Raw genomic sequence first — 18,028 nt, 5'->3', positions numbered from 1 at the left:
ATCCTTCACCCTTTGGAGAAACAAAGGAGCCTTCCAAAATGAAATCTACAAATGTCTCCAAAAGTTCATTAACTGAATAAATGAACTGATGTCACTAAGACTACTGAAATCATTAGTTTTAGGGTCCTGCAACATAAGATTTTTGAGAGTCTTAATTGTATTCTAATCAAAGGTCCCACAGTTATGCTTAAAGCATAGTTCAATGGAAGAGTATTTGCCAAGAAATCAAGAAATCTTAAGCATGAACACACACACAACACAAATACACACATTCACCAAACACACACACACACACACACACACACACACACACACACACACACACACACATACACACACTGGTAAATATATTTTAAAGGGGTACATTAAAAAATGTTCAGAACTTTATCATTTCCAAGTATAATATCACTAAGTGTTTTATACTAAATTCCTTATGATTTCTAATTATAGAGTGTATTGTACTGGTAGATGGCTGCAAAAATGTGTTTGTTAACTTTACAATACTGAAAACAGATACATAGGATGGATTTTAGTAAATTATACAATAAATTTATTTCTCTACCCTAAAAAGATGATTGGTTAGTCATCCTTTACTGTCTTCTGAAATCTTCTCCATAATTAACTTAATTTTACAGAATATTAAAAGTTTTACTTCCATAAAATACCATATTTGTTTGGACTTTGAGTTATTTTAATTATTGCTGCCATTACAATTTTTGAAGATAGTGTGTCAAAACCAGGACCTCATGCTAATAGCAAATGCTCTGCCAATGAGTTATTTCTCCACTCTTCTCCCTGATTGTAAACATCACATATCATATGATTTTACTCTCATAACAAATAGATATTCTTCTTAGGCAAACATACCTTTTTTCAAAGTTTTTCGAATTGCAATGTGGACATCCTTATTTCTTAAACTGTAGATGAAAGGATTCAACATTGGGCCTACAATGGTATAAAAGATAGTAGATATTTTGTCATCATCCACAGATGCACTAGAAGGTTTAAGATACATGAATGCTAAAGATCCAAAGAAAATAGAAACAGCTATTACATGAGAACCACATGTACTGAAGGCTTTTGACCTACCCTCTGCAGAATGGATACTAAGAATATTGGAAAGGATCAAGGTATAAGAAATAAAGATAGTCAGAATGGGCACTGTTACATTAAAACCCACAATAATAAAAACCACAAGCTCATTGATGGACGTGCTTGTGCAAGAGAGCTTCAGAAGGGGAGGTATATCACACATGTAGTGATTGATGATGTTGCCATCACAGAAGGTGAGTCTCAGCATGCAAATGATGTGTGCCACAGCACCCACAGACCCCATCATAACCACACCCATCATCATGAAGTGGCAGATCTGATGAGACATGGTGACCTGGTAAAGCAGAGGCTTACAAATGGCAGCATATCTGTCATAGGCCATTGCTGTCAAAATGTAGCATTCATCTATAACAAAGAAGGCAAAGAAAAAGAGCTGAGTCATGCACTCTGCATGAGAGATGATGTTCTGTGTCACAAAACTCACTAACATTTTGGGGGTTATGACAGAGGAGTAGCAGAAATCAACAAAGGAAAGGTTGAAGAGAAAGTAGTACATGGGGGTGTGCAGGTGAGGATTCAAAGCAATCAGAACAATCAAGCCCAGGTTCCCCACCATGGAGACCACATAGATTCCCAAAAAGAGGAAGAAGAGAGGCAGCTGGAGCTCCGGTTGCTGTGTCAAGCCCAACAGGATAAATTCTTTCACCGAAGAGTCATTTCCAAAACCCATTCTTTCTTAGGTCATATCTGTAAGAACAGTAAAACTAGCAACATTAAAATGAAATCCCAGCCCTCTTCAACATTCCACATTAACATGAGATTAAGAACCAGAAGAGAAGAATAAAATCAATATTATGTTTTTGGTGCCTTTGCTGTCCATATCTTATGGGAGTTGCAGTACAGAAACACCCATAAATATATTGAAGCCATTTCTTAAGGAATAATATTCACAGAAGCAATGACCATATTGCCTCTGTACTATCTTAGTTCTATTTCTACCTTATCCATCTACCTCCTACTTCTGGTTTAGTGATAATCTTAAAAGAGAAGAGTAAAGGAACATCAAAGGCTCACTGTATTGTTCAGAGATAGTTATGTGGAAAGAAAATCATGCATTCAATTCAATACTTACCTTTGTATTTGTGATCTCAGAAGTGAACTTACTGACTCTTCTGTAGTCTCACAAAAGGGCAAGTACAAGTGACATGGATGAACTGTAAAGTTGTATAGCCCAGGTTACCAAAAAGACAAAATACAAAACCAAAGGAAAAAAACAAAAACAAAAACAACAAAAAACAAAAAAAATTAAAACTTTTCTCTTTTTATTGGTTTGGCTTCTTGGTGGTGAGGAAAATTAATTTTGAAAATTAATCAAGAGCCATCCTTTCTCCAGATTCTGAAAAGCCATATTTCTGGATCATAATTCCTGTTTGTGGCTTTTTCTAAAATGCCTTCTCTATCACACAGGTTGGAAAATAGCACCTACTGATGTCACAAGAGCCAACTGGTAATCACCCAAGAGGCTTTCATGAATTGGTAACTTTAAAGGCCTGAGTAAAATATGAGAATGTTATGTTTCCCAGTGATTTACCCCAGAGATCAAACTTTATAGCTATAGTACTTTCAAATTAGTTAATAGTAAAAACAGTTATTTGGAGGTGTACAGTATTGTTTGGTTTGTTGTTACTCTTTGAATTTTTTATAGACATATACCATGTGTTTTGATCAAATCCCTCTGTTATTTTCCCCTACAATTCTTTCTCCCTCTATTCTGCCACTATTCCCTCACAACTTTTTCTGTTCCTTTCTCTTTATTATTCTTTATTTTATTTATTTATTTATTTATTTATTTATTTATTTATTTATTTTTGCCTATAGAGTCAATTCACTACTGCCAATATGTGTATAAGTGTAGGGCAACCCACTTAGTGTAGGTAGCCTCTCAGGGGTTGCAGTCTTGAAGAAAAAAAAATTACTATGTTTATCCTATGAACCATTCACTATAAATATTTCCTTAGCTAGAGGTGGAACTTCATAACCACATCATCACTTCCTGCTTGGATCTTGGCAGGTTTGATATTACCCAGCTCTCATGGATGCTGTTGCAACCACTATGACTTCATTTGAGCAAGGAACCAGTTGAGTACTGAAAACATTGCTATAATGTAGTCATCCATCACATCTGGAAATTACAGAATTCACAGCCCTACTTATCTTAGGTGTCTGTGACTTGGGAGACAAGGTATGATGTGGAGGTCCCATTTAGGAGTGAGATCTCACAGTCTCTTGTTTTCTAACTGTTGACTATCTACTGTTAAAAGTGGAATCTATGATGAAGGTTTTAGAGATGCACTAATCTGTGAGAAAAATGGAAAGTCATTAGGAGTCACTTTAATGCTATATCTGCAGCAGTGAAACAGTCATGGATACTTCCCCAGGACCTATGACATATATACTTCCCAAGAACCACGTTAGGTATGACAACTGTCTGTTTTCATGCATGAAATTCTCTCAGAAAATGGTTATTCTCTCAGCATTTACACACATATTTCACTCGTGGATATGTTCATCCGGTGTGGCTGTTAATGCAACTCTTATGATTCAAACCTGGGTAAAACTGATTATTACTTTTCTCTTTTGAAAGAATTTATAAACTTTGAAATATAAAAGCTGGACAACACCATAATCATACCCCAACTTCTTACACAAGACATGAAGACCTTTCAAGTAATGATATATGCTGTTAACTCTTTAACTACATAGGAGGCTTGAGAAAGCTGTCACAAAAGGATTCATTTCTCACCAACCTTTTAGTCATGCTAAAGTAAATGAGTGACTGTGATGAGTTTATATCATGGAAGTAGAATTATCATAAGTTCTTCTCAGGTCTGCATTGTATAATTAGTGGGTCAGAGTTTGGGATTGTATGCATGGATATGTGACCTAAGTCAATTTTTTTCATGTATAAAAATGTGAGTACAAAAGAAAAAAAACATATAGCTACACACAGATTTTAAAAAAGAGAGCTTGACAATAGGAAACCCAATTCTAGGTAGATGCAAGAAATTAATTTCTGTATGTCACTCCTTGAATATGTGGTGTCTTCTGCAGTAGGGTCTAATTATTCATTTTGGGTACTAAAGAGCATTGGTAATAACCTGCAGTATTGAGTATTGTGGGAAACTAATGGGAAACAACTCCAAAATATATAGTCTACTCCTGGTTCTGGGTTTTGTTTTGTTTTGTTTTGTTTTGTTTTGTTTTGTGTTTTGTTTGCCTCTAATATCTATTAGAAACAGTCTCTTCCGATTATAGGCAACTCCCTTTAAATTCTTTTTATGCATGAATATATTTTGAGAAGCTTGCATAGTAGTGGGTTTACACATGACTTTTTCAACATTCATTAGAGTTAGTTATGCCTCTTCCAACTCCTCCTCTAGTCTTCCTTGCCATCTTCTGCTATCACCCCCATGGAGTCCTCCATTATTCCACATTCTTCCTTCAAACCACCAGTGATCCACTTTTGCATAATTTTTTACTGCCAATTTGAGCAGTCTCCAAATAAAAAAAAATCATGAAAATCTCTCACAAATACATTGGATTCTTTATAATTTTCATCACTAGATGAAATTTTATGTGCTCCATTATAATGTCTTCTTTCATAGATATCACACATACTTCTTAAACTAAGCCCATAATGTCAAAGTTATTTTGACCATTTCCTTCAGAACCATTTAAAGCAATTAAACCTGAAATATGTAGAGGTGCTCTACAGATATGTGTAACAGAATGAATAAATGAGCATCCTTTTCCAGTTCCTAACAATACATTCTACACGCAATATTTGTTCCATAAGCAAACACTAGTAAGAGTGTCAATGCTTTTATTTATAGATAAGAATGTAAATGAGGATGAAATTCATAAGGCATGTAGAGTCACAGGTATGTCCTAAACCAACAAAGTGAACTCTAAATCAGAGTTTCTATAGCTCAGAAAAAAACTATAGATTCTATCCCTTATGGTCCCCCTGATATTCTGGAAATGCTGAGAATTCCTAATTTGTTTTCTCATACACCTGTAGCATAGATAGAGATCAGAGGAAATTTGTAGCAGTGTAGTATAAATAAGGTCTGAAGTGCCAAAATGAATGTTTTCTTCATTTTGGAATGTCACTGGATCTCATTAAAAGTTTGTATTTGCCAGTCAGTAGTGGCACATGCCTTTAATCTCAGCACTTGGGAGTCAGAGGTAGGAGGATTTCTGAGTTCAAGGCCAGCCTGATCTACAGAGTGAGTTCCAGGACAGACAGAGCTATACAGAGAAACCCTGTCTCAGAAAAAAAAGAAAAAGAAAAAGTTTGTATTTTTGTGACAAAAAAATTAAAATATCTATAACACTTAAATTAATATGCTCAGGAAGTACTGGGGAAATGACTAGCTCTAGAGAGGGAAGTAGTATGAGTTGCAGAAGCGATTACAACAGGCAATGAGTCATAACAGAAGACAAGCTAAGAGTCAGGAAGCAAGGAGGAAAGGAGCAATGAAGAAGAAAATAGAGAAAAGAAAGGAAAGTCCCTGAAAAAAAAGTAATGCTACGAGATGTTATGATATAAAATAAATATATGATAAATAATCGATGATAGATAGATAGATGATAGATAGATAGATAGATAGATAGATAGATAGATAGATAGATAATAGATAGATAGATAGACAGATGATAGATAGATAGATAGATAGATAGATAGATAGATAGATAGATAGATAGATAGATAGATAGAGATAGATGATTAATAGATTAGATGATAGATAGATGATAGATAGAAAAATGAGACAATAAAAGTGAGGATTCAACAAGTTTTCTCATAAAAAGAATACAAGAAAACACCAACAACAAAACCCACCAAGACACTGACCTAAGGGCTGACTAAATTGTGGTGTTACCACAAGCAGAGGTAAGTAAAGAAATGTACAAAGACTAAATAAATTCAGAAACAAATGTCAGAAAATGAGAAGAAGTACATGTCATTTCTCTAGACAACAAAGCATAGGATTGATGATAAAATAAAAAACTGAAAGGAAAAAAAAAAGAGGAAATGCCCCAATTGCAGATTTTTCTATTTATATAAAGAAATATAGCGACTGTTAAAATGAATCTCAATTATTCCTGACTCTCCAAAATTACTAAGGGACCAAAAATTCCTTAGGGCAAACTTGAAAAGTGCACTGCAGAACATACATTCCTTGAAGTCCCACAGTGATTGGGACTTGGTTATTCATTAAAATATGTTCCACATAAAATGATAAAGAACTTGTTTGCTTAGTTTTATTTTGCTTTTCATTTTTAGTCATTTCTCTCCAGTAGCATACAAAGTACTTCCAGCACTGTGAATGGTAGTCATTAGGAGTGAAGCTTCTACTAGCCACCAGCTGGATACAGCATTTTTAGTGGTATAAGTGGTATCAGCAATATTAGGTTGTTTGTTGAGGGAATCCGTAGCCTTGGCCTGTTATGCTGGGGGCTGGAGGGTCTCTATAGGACACTTTTGTCCAACAAGTTAACAAGATCTAACCATTCCTAGCACTAGATTTAGGTGGTGGCATAACATGTCGATTTGAGGAATTATGTCTCTCATTATATTGTGAATTCTTTTAAATACCTTTCCTATGTTTTGGTGATTTGAGTAAGTTTGATTTCAATAGACTCATGTGTTTGAATGCTTAGTCCATAGGGAGTGGCACTGTTAGGATGTTGGGCTGTAAGACCCCAACTCAATGTGTTTCTTAGACCCCTAGAAAGGAAGCCCAGCATGGAGTTCTTTGTTCTTTCGCCTTCAGCCTGAGAGAACGATGACCCACAGGGTGACCCACTCAAGCGCCTGACCCATAGTGTAAGGGACCAAGAATGTTTGCCAAAGATAGCCTGTAACCTTTCCATGAGAGATGAGCTGTAATTCACCATCCCCATTTTTACGATGTTTACTCAGTTTCTCCATTCTTTGTGGTTTAATCCCCCCCCCTCACTTTACGGTTTATTCTTTATTTTCTTTCTTTTTTTAATTAGGTATTTTCTTCATTTACATTTTCAATGCTATCCAAAAAGTCCCCCATACCCTACCCACCCACTCCCACTTCTTGGCCCTGGCATTCCCCTGTACTGAGGCATATAAAGTTTGCAATTCCAATAGGCGAAAGAAGAACTCAATGATGGCCGACTAGGCCATCTTCTGATACATATGTAGCTAGAGACACGAGCTCCAAGGGGTACTGGTTAGTTCATATTGTTGTTCCACTTATAGGGTTGCAGATCTCTTTAGCTCCTTGGGTACTTTCTCTAGCTCCTCCATTAGGGGAAAACTTCCTGAATAGAACAGCAATGGCTTGTGCTGTAAGATCAAGCATCGACAAATAGGACCTCATAAAATTGCAAAGCTTCTGTAAGGCAAAAGACACCATCAATAAGACAAAAATGCCACCCACAGATTGGGAAAGGATCTTTACCTATCCTAAATCAGATAGGGGACTAATATCCAATATATATAAAGAACTCAAGAAGGTTTATTATTTAAAAACCCTCGACTGCAACTGCTGAGGGTCAATTTCCTTTGCCCCTGTGTGGGTTATGAGCTTGACCTCAGCATGCTGACTCTTGAATAAACCTCATGCGATACTGCATCAAGAATGGTTTCTCTCGAGTTATTGGGGTGTCGGCCCATCCTGGGACTTGAGCGAGGATCTCCCCGATACGGGGTTCTTTCAGGGCCTTATTGGAAGTGGTGTAAGCTTTTTTTAAAAAAAAATTGTCACTGTGGAGACAGGGCTTTTAAATCTTAAATGTTCAAGCTATGTCTCTTCTGAAACAAATCCTGTCCCTGTCTGCTGCCTGCAGATCAAAATATAGAACTCTTGGCTCCACAAACATCATGTCTGCCTACATGCTGCCATGCTTCTTGCCATGATAAAATTGATTGAACTTCTGAAACTGTAAGCCAGACCAAATTAAACATTTTTCTAAACCACAAACAAAAGGGTACATATGGAGGGGACCATGGCTCCAGCTACATATGTAGCAGAGGATGGCCTTGTTGGACATCAAAGGGAGGAGAGGCCCTTGGTTCTGGGAAGGCTCAATGTCCCCAATATAGAGGAATTCCAGGACAGGGAAGCAGGAGTGGGTGAGTTGATGAGCAGAGGGGAGGGGGTGGAATGGGGGGGGGGTTCGGAGGGCAAACCAGGAAAGAGGTAACATTTGAAATGTAAATAAATAAAATATCTAATATAAAAAAGGAAAAAAAATTCTTATTAAGTGGTTCCTTGGTCATGGTATCTTTTCACAGCAATAAAACCCTAATGCAGACAGAAGGTGGTACTAGGGACTGGAGCATTGCTGTAATAGGCCTGGCCATGGTATTGTTTGGAGTTTTGTAGGCTTGAATTGTTTGGAGTTTTGTGGACTTTGAATTAGAAAACCAATAGAAGGTGTTAAATGTTGCTTTACTGACGGTAATTTGAACTATGGGAGACTGGTTCAAGAGACTTCAGAGAAGAATTTTATTTTGTTGCCTTCTTCTGACATTTTGGTAAATAATGTGACTGCCTTTTGCCTTTGTCTTAAGAGTCCCTCTGCCTGAGGCTAATGTGAAGAGATTTAGATTACAAAGAAATTTATATTATGCATCAAAACAATGGGCTCTCTCCTGTGGCTCAACTCTTAGAAAGAGTGTTTTGATCAAACACAGCAACCTGAGACAGGAAAAATTAAAAATTTATAGTTTAAGAATTAAAGGGGAACCAGGAAGTAGAATGGAGCTAAATTCTGTGTTCAAGGAGATAAACAGATTAAATTTACTAAATGGAATTAAGGGAGTGGAAACGTTGGATAAGACCCTAAACAGCTAAACTTCTATCTTCTGAAAAGAATGTTCCCCAAGGACACTGCCATCTGTTCTAAATTGGCTCACAACATCGATCACTGGTTTGAACCCCATAGACTTTCGTGTTTGAATGCTTGTTCTGTAAGGAGTGGCACTCTTAGGAGGTATGGGCATATTGTAGGAGGTATGACCTTGTTAAAAGAAGTTTGTAACTGTGGAGGTAGCTATGAAGTCTTGAATGCTGAAGCTATGTCCAGAGTGAAACAAATCCAGTGCTCTTCAGATACCTGCAGATCAGAATGTAGAACTCTTGGCTCCTCTACCATCATGTCTGCCTGCATGCTGCCATGCCATTCTCACCATGATGATAATGGACTGAAGCTCTGAAATATAAGCTAGCTCCAATCAGTTGTTTTCCTTACTAAGAGTTGCCTTGGTCATAGTGCCTCTTCAAAGCAATAAAATGCTAATATTCAGGACATATTCTTGTTCCTTATATGGGGCTGTGAACCCCTTCAGCTCCTTGGGTACTTCTTCTAGCTCCTTCAGATTTACAGCCCCATAGGAGAAACAACAATATGAAATAACCAGTATCTCTAGAGCTCCCTGAGAGTAAACCACCAATCAAAGAAAACACATGGTGGGACTCATGATTCTACCTGCATATGAAGCAGAGGATGACCTAGTTGGTCATCAATGGAAAGAGAGGCCCTTGGTCCTGTGAAGGTTATATGCCCCAGCATAGGGGACTGCCAGGGCAAGGAAGCAGGAGTGGGTGGGTTGGTGAGTAGGGGAAGGAGGGAGGGGTAGGAGGTTTTCAGAGGGGAAACTAGGAAAGGGGATAACATTTGAAATGTAAATAAATATCTTTTTTTTTTAAAAAGAACTATTCAGGAACTGCTACCATAACAGGTATCATAGAACTTTTCAAAAAGCCTTTGGTATTAGTTGCCTCTTTGCTTGGAGTTAGCCACCACTACCTCAGGCTCTTTCAAGCATTGTGTGTTAGTTCTCTCTTACCACATATTCTGAAAATGTTAATGTACTTTGATTAGATCAACCCTCATTCCTTGGCCAATTCCTCTTAAAGACTGCCACATTCCCTTCTCAAATTTGTTTTTGTTTTATAATGCATTGAATCAAATCAGTGCTCTTTATATGTGCATGGGAGAAGGGCCAACCATTTGAGCATGGACATCCTAACAGAGCTATCTCTTTGAAGAAAATAGACTCATCCTTCCCTAGAAGTCCTATTTTGTGACATAGGAACATGAAATGTGGAAGTCAGAGGGGTTCATGAATCCCCTAACTGAAGAACTATTGAGAGTTAATAGTTCTTAGTGAGGAGAGAGTACATTTTCATTAACAAAATAACTCCTGCTGAGAGCCAATCCAGGACTTGACAGGATAACCCTAGAGGTGATAAAGAGTCAGTGAGGGAGAATTGAGTCAGGCATGGTGATCAGGGGAATCTTACAGCTCTGGTTGAATAGCAATCATGTTACTTCTTTATTTATACAAGTTTCATAGAACAGAGACAAACTAATGATTATTCAACAAGTACAGATTATATCACTTTTTCTCCAGACAGATATTCAACTTTTCATTATGTGCCCAGGGTTGCAAGTTCAGTTAAAATTAGAAAGCACAAATAGAACAAATTTCATTTTTATTATCAGCCCTATAACTCTAACTCAAAGAATCCAAAGAATGTCTCTGCCAAAGCAAACACATTTATGGTATGATACTCTGCTTTTAGACTTTTAGTATTTGCAGTTTTAAAGCACTCCAGACAAATGGAAAATATCTGAATCTAATAGACATCACAACCATGCATGTCATCTCACTACCTTGTGTGCCTTTGCTAAATTGAACTAACAAGTCATGCAAGCACTTGTGAAGAATGAAAGGAAAGGGAAGAAGAGTAAGTGATGAAGGCTTTGGACCACTGTGAAATTACAACACTTAAAATATGAGGGAGAAATAACAGACTGGTGGAGGAAACTCAGATCTAGAGGGCAGTTCAAGAATGATTTATGTAAGCTGGGCATGGTGGCACACACCTTTAATCCCAGGACTCTGGAGGCAGAGGCAGGCAGATTTCTAAGTGAGTTCCAGGACAGCCAGGGCTATACAGAGAAACCCTGTCTCGACAAAGCAAAAACAAACAAACAAAAAGAATGACTTATGTATGGTTACAGGAAGTCTTTAAAAAGACTCCCTATCAGAGGAAACCTATGCTAGGCAAAAATGGTAAGGCCCAATATAAGCCATCCACCATACTGAATCATTGTCTGGCTCATCTCAAAGTAACCTGAGCCCCTGCAAAATGTTATGGAATAAGAGGAGAAGCATTTGCTACAGCTCATCAAACAGCTGGATTCCTCATAGCTACTTCTCATGACATGCAGCTGAGCAAGACTCTCTAAGACTGCCATAGTCAGCCTCCAAGAGCTCATGTCAAGTTCTCCTTGTTTCTTAATTTTATTAGTTATTATTTTTCATTAATGAACATTTCTATAGTTTTATTTATTTTAAAAATTTTCATACAATATACATTGATCATCTTCTTCCTCATCCTAATTCCTCCATTACTCCCTACTGACCCAACATCATGTTCTTTCTCTATTTAAACAAAACAAAATTAAAAATAACCCAAAAAACTGAGGTTTAATTTGCTTTGAACCACAACACCTAAAATAAAGATTTATTATTTTCCCAAAGATATTATTTTGGTTTTGTTCAAAAAAGTACTTAGGGCTCCTTTTTGATTTGGTTTGATTTGGTTTTTGGTTGTTGTTGGTTGGTTGGTTGGTTGGTGGGTGGGTTTTTTTTTTTTTTTGACAGGTTTTCTCTGTGAAACAACCCTGTCTCCTCTGCAATTCAATTTCTAGACCAGGCTGGTCTTGAACTCAGAGAGATCCTCTTGCCTTTGCCTCCTGAGTTCTGGGTTTAAAGACATACAAAACCACCATGCTAAGGATACATTTTAGTCCAATATTTGATTTAACAAACCTATTTTAATACCATGGGCTATGTTCAAATAGTATTGCTTTTTGACAATTCTGAAAAGCACTTAGTGCTACTCCTCTGCCCTTTAGGATCCTCTTAGGGAGTAATATCAAGAGATAATAGGACCTGGGAAATACTTACGGAAAATGCCTATGAAAGATACAGTAAGACAGATTAGAAATCAGTGATGATGCTCTGTAACTGCTGGAGCATCTCAGAGTAAACCTACCTTTGCAGAAATACTTCAGTCCAAACAAGAGTAACTGTGTACATTACAGGTGCTTCTCTTGATAAGGAGCTAAGCAGGATTGTCAAAGGCCAATGTCGAAATGATTAAAATAAAATCTAAACTTGTTTATAACTAGTGGTAGCATAATTTACCATATTTTACTAATAATTAATTATAAGATTAAGGTTTTTGTTGCTTAATATCAATAATTATATACTCTATTTCAAGGTGTTGTATCCCTTTATATAGAAATTAATATAAATTTTACAATATGAACAGTCTTCTATTTCTTACAGTACAAAGATAAATATATAGGTATGTGTGTGTATGTGTATGTCTATGTACATGTGCATATTTCTGTGTGATTCTATTATTCCTGGCTAGGCAAATAACATAGAATTGCATATGCTCTCTTCAGTGCTTCAGAAACTAGATGTCTTAGTTATGGTTTCATTGCTGTGAAGAAATGCAATGACCAAGGCAACCCTGATAAAAGCAAGCATGTAATGGGGGCTGACTTACAGTTTCAGAGATTTAGTCTGTGATCATCATGTTCAAACCACTACATTCCACATGCTGACACCCATAGGCTTATTTAAACAAGTCTATGGTGTTACACCTAGCCATTGCATAATGCAAAATACATTAAGTCCAACTTCAAAAGCCCCCATAGTATATTACTGTCTCAGTAATGTTTAAAAGTTCAAAGTTCAAAGACTCTTCTGAGATTCATGCAATCTCTTGACTCTAATCCCCTATAAATTCAAAATATAAAAGCAGATTACATACTTCCAACATCATAGGATATGCATTACCTTTATAAACCATCATAGTGAGGAAATACTAGACCAAAGGAAGACCAAAACCCACCTGGGCAAACTCCAATTCTTCATCCCATGTCTGATGTCCATTCCTTTCATGTTTGTTGACTACAACACAACTCTTTCTCTTGGGCTGGTTCTACTGCCTGTTAACAGCTTTCCTTAAAAGGTTTTTCAGAGCTCTGGCATCTCTAACATCTTGGGGTCTCTAGGCAATTTCAACTATACAACTTCTTGTTCCAGAGTCTAGAATCCACACATGATCTTCTGGCATCCTCCAATGAATTGGGTTACTTTTCAGATCTGTCTTCTGTAGCAACCTAGGCTCTGACTGAATCTACTCCACTAGTACTGCTGTTCTTGGTGGTTATCCCATGGTACTTCCACCTCTAATATGGTGAGGTCATCTGATACAACAGGGCTGCACTTTCACCAATAGCCTCTCATACATTCTTTTTATAGTGCCAAGCTTCAACCTTTTTGTATGATCCCTTCAGTCTTGGACCATCAACTGACACAAAGCCTGCACCTTCACCTGTTGCCTCTCCTGGCCTCTCACAGTGAGAAACCTCAGTTTCTCTCCATGACCCCTTCATGCCTCCAAAACGAGTATCACAGTACTATATCAAGGTGCTAAAATAATGTCTACCTTTTCTGTACTCAGAAAACACTTTCCAGAAAATTTCACCTCAATGATACTGGTCTCTTCTTAATCACCGCTAATTTCTTAGCTTTAGCCAACCAACATCAGTTTTCCCAGTAACCCCTTCTATTCTTGACTCTAAAGCCAGAGCTATATGTCCAAAGCTGCCAAATTTTGCTGCTTGCTGGGGCTGGAACATGGACTCCTTTTCACCAGTTTTCTGTTTTTAATGATTTCTTTTCCTCTCTAAACTTGCCAGTCATGGAACTTGCTCTGTAGAGTGACTTTGCAGGACTCTGTCTCCTGAGTTCAGGGATTAAAGGTATGTACCACCACACCTGAAGCAATGTTTTTCTGTACCTGAAATATGATCTGTACCAGGCTGGTCTTGAACTCAGAGATTTGGTTTTGTCTCCCAGGATTAAAGGCTTGCATCACCATGCCTGAACCTAAGATTTTCCTTAATTGCTTCTCACAAAGTTGTTATAAGCACTGTATGATAGTCCACTGAAGATATATTCAAATTGACCAGCAAGAATAGCCATCAAAATGAACCCCTTGTCAATTTGACATAAAATAATATCTCTGACTGTTCAAACAAAACACAATAACCAGGTCAATAAGCTTTTCTAGGTAGGATCTTGCACCATGGTCACTACTCCCTTAATTTCATTTAATATACTTGAACATAAGATATGGCTCCGTTTATTCCTAGCACACCTTTAATCTTTGAACTGTACATTTTGTATTTTACCTTGCTCAGCTTGTGGTACATGATCAAAATACTCTTCATAAAAGATAACCAATGGACAGGGTCTATGCTAGACTCTTTTGAGACTTTCTTTGACAATGCAATTAGTCTGAATCTCTTCACCTAACCTTCAGGCAGACTCGTCACACAAGGGTAAAATGCAGCCAGATTCTTCCACAAAATACTACTATAGCAATCTCTAGAAAGCATAATAAAATTCTTCTCCTCTAAAACATTCTGAAACAAGTCCCCACAGTTCACATCACCTTCAATACAACTTTCTTCTGTACTCTTAATAGTATGACCCATCAAGCCCCACTTAAAGCATTCCCATGCTTTCTTTCCTAATTCAAAGTTCTAAAATTGACACACCTCCAAACAAAAGCATGGTCAGGCTTATACAAACAATACCCCAGTCCCTGGTATCAACTTTTGTCTTAGTTAGGATTTCACTGCTGTGAAGAGATACCATAACCGAAACTACTCTTATTAAGATAAACATTTAATTAGGGCTGGCTCACAGCTTCAGAGGTTCAATCCATGATCATCATGGTGGGATGCATCATAGCATGCAGACAGATTTGGTGCTGGAGAAGGCAGGAGTTCTACATCCTGATCCACAGGCAGCCACAATAGGGCGGTCTTCAGCAGGCAGCCAGAAAGATGGTCTGGTTCACAATGGCCAGACTTGAAAGTATATATGAGACCATAAAGTCCTTCTTCCACAGTGACACACTTCCTCATGTAATTTCGTCACACCTCCTAAATGTTCAACTTCCCAGGGGTCAAGCATTTTCAAAACACCATACTAGGCTTGATGGTTATCTCAGAGACAGATATCATATAGTATAGATATTCTAACTTGTTGACAGCCATGAAAGTCAAAACAGTAAAACAAAAGGACATGATTAGAAAGCTGTGGTTCCACTGTAAGCTTAGAATAGCTTATCACAAACACATTATATCATGTTTATACCTAGAGCAGATAACATGAAGACAGTAGTAAGGATGATTCTGCAAAACACCTCAGTGTACAGGGGATAAATCTATTATTTCACATTCATTAATATGCTAATGACTGACATTTTTCCAAATGAGCAATAATAATAAAGGCCACCAATGTATTACTGCCCAAGAGAACATAGACACTTATTTTGAAATTGATGAAAAGTAAAAGAAATTGATGAAAAGTGAAAGAAAGAAAAACAAAACTGAAACAAAATCATCTGAAAGAAAATGATAAGACACATATCTTGAAATTTTAGCAACTGGTATAAATCATACATTCAAGAAAAATCAGTTCTTCATGTGAAACACAAGAAAAGTGTAGTCTTGAACTTCTTTACATTTACTTCTATAAATGAAATATATTTCTCTGAAATTTAATCAAAGCATCCATAAGTACCATTTCTACATCTATGATCCACATATTATAGATTATAATGTTGAGGATGGGTATCACAGCAATGTAGAAAACAGAAAATAAAATCCTTGGTCTATAGATCCATATGCTGTAAACTCAATGAAAACAAAATTGAAGCAATGTGAAATCTACAAATACTGAAGTCTTTTGATATTCTTTGCATGGATTTGATATTTAGAATGTTAATGAAGATGAAAACATAGGAAATAAGGATGGTAGAACTGGGGACTGTGATGTAATACACCTATCAGAACTACCGCTATCAACATAGGTGGTGGCTCAAGAAAGTTGAAGGAGGGACAGAATATTAAACAATTAATGATTGATGGCATGTCCTTATAGAAAGACACAGCCTGTGTGGACAGAGCTTCCAGCAAACCTAATCACATTGGAAATAAAACACAGAAAAAAAAAGAAGAAGAAAAAGAAAAGAAACAAACCTGAAGGAGTGGGGTGACTTAATGGACCAATGAACTGCAGATGGCTACATGAAATCATAGGCCATTGAGATCAACGTGTAGTATTAAAAGATGACAAGAAAGAAGGAAAGAAAGAAAGAAAGAAAGAGAAAGAGAACTGGATTGAGTCACACCCCACAAAAGAAATGGCATTCTTCTCAAAGACAAAGTTCATCACCATTTTGGATCTGGGGACAGAAGAGTAGCAGAGATCAATGTAGGACAAGTTGATTAAATCTAAATCTGTATACTGTGATAAAGGCAGACGGCCCTGTTGTACTTCATTCTCATATTCAAAGGGCACTGTTCCCCTGATACTATTCACCTCCGCTGGCTCTTACAGTCCTTCTGTTCCATGTTTGAAGACGATGCCTGCACCCAGGGTGAAGGGGTGTGATATAAAAGATTCTGACATCTTGGCCTTGTATTATAGGTATACCCTCTGCTACCTTGCTTTTGGGTCAGAATTGTGTTTTCAGATAGACAGGCTAGAAAATCAGATATCAGTAGGAATTTCATACATGCCAAAACTTGCTCATCTCTCTAGTCCCTTCCCATGGCTAAATATGCAATGTGTAGATAACATAACTGTGGGAAGCCATTCCGGACTCCCTGGCCAGCCGGACGGAAATCTATACCAGGCAGTAAACAAGCCCATATTTGGTGGATGGCTCTCCCTTAGTCCCTGATTGGCTGAGCAAGCCTGCCTGGTGAGGTGATGTGACCTGTGGTGATTGGTTGAGGTGTGGTTGTGGCTTGAGTGGATAAAAACACTTGGACCTTGAGGGGCGGGGGATTTGAAGAGAGAAGCTGCCTGAGTAAACTGCTTTAAGAAGAACCGGTGGTTGCTTTTTCCTTGCTGGTGGAGTTGGACGCAACACATAACTCCAAATTTTACAGAGGTATCATAATCCACAGATGAACAACTACCAGAAGGAGCTTAAATTATCCCTGAATTAACATACTAATTTCTGGATACCAGACACCATTTTCCTTTTACTGCATATATTTTTTCATTCCAATAACTCATCACTTATGCTCTGGGCTTCTTTCTCAATAGCCAATGTATATGGACTTTGATCCAGTGAATAGTGATGACTTATCAGAAAAAGAGATTAGTCATCAGAAAGAGTAAACTTGGTATGTGTATATTTTGACTATTAAAATGATATAACTCGGTGTGCACCTTCCCTGCCAGAGAATTGCTTGCCTCCAAGGAGTGCTCTGACCCCTGGATTCAGGTGCTATTGCCATTTTCCCTCTGGTGACTCTTTAAGGTGAAAAAATGGAAGTAGAAACAATAAAGAAATGACAAAGGGAGACAATTCTGGAGATAAAAATCTTAGGAAAGAAATTGGGAGTCATAGATGCAAGCATCACCAACAGAATACAAAAGAGAGAAGAGAGAATATCAGGTGCAGAAGATACCATAGAAAACAAGGACACAACAATCAAAGAATTACTCAAGAGAGGCCAGGACTCAGAAGAATCAGAGTTTCTAGGACAGGGTCTTACAGTCCTACATCTCCACCCAGGAGGTGGGGCTGATCCTCACCCCTCTGTTCACCTTCCCCACCAGAAGACAGCTTGCCTCCAGGAAATGTCTGACACCAGGACTCAGGTGAGATTACAATTTTCTCTCTGGTGACTCTTAAGGTGGGTCCACTCAGGAGTTCACAGGCTGCAGAAGTCACAAAGCAGCTGAGACAGGGTCTTACAAGTCTACATCTGCAGCCAGGATGTGGGGCTTTTCCATAACCCTCTG

At 37.7% G+C, this 18,028-nt stretch overlaps 1 protein-coding gene and 1 pseudogene across 1 annotated transcript; one reads left to right on the top strand and one right to left on the bottom strand.

The window, feature by feature from the left end:
- Positions 1–18,028, top strand: part of LOC110301523 (glyceraldehyde-3-phosphate dehydrogenase pseudogene) — a 318,538-nt pseudogene that overhangs the window by 126,518 nt on the left and 173,992 nt on the right.
- Positions 854–1,807, bottom strand: LOC110301978 (olfactory receptor 8B8-like). Its single transcript, XM_085844529.1, has one exon. It carries the CDS (start codon positions 1,781–1,783, stop codon positions 854–856), a length of 930 nt encoding a protein of 309 aa, XP_085700655.1. The 5' UTR covers positions 1,784–1,807.

Source organism: Mus caroli, unplaced genomic scaffold, assembly GCF_978045245.1.
Source record: "Mus caroli unplaced genomic scaffold, Mus_caroli_1 scaffold_11, whole genome shotgun sequence".
Taxonomy (NCBI): domain Eukaryota; kingdom Metazoa; phylum Chordata; class Mammalia; order Rodentia; family Muridae; genus Mus; species Mus caroli.
The sequence above is the reverse complement of the archived record's forward strand: the minus strand, read 5'-3'. Positions and strand labels throughout refer to the sequence as shown.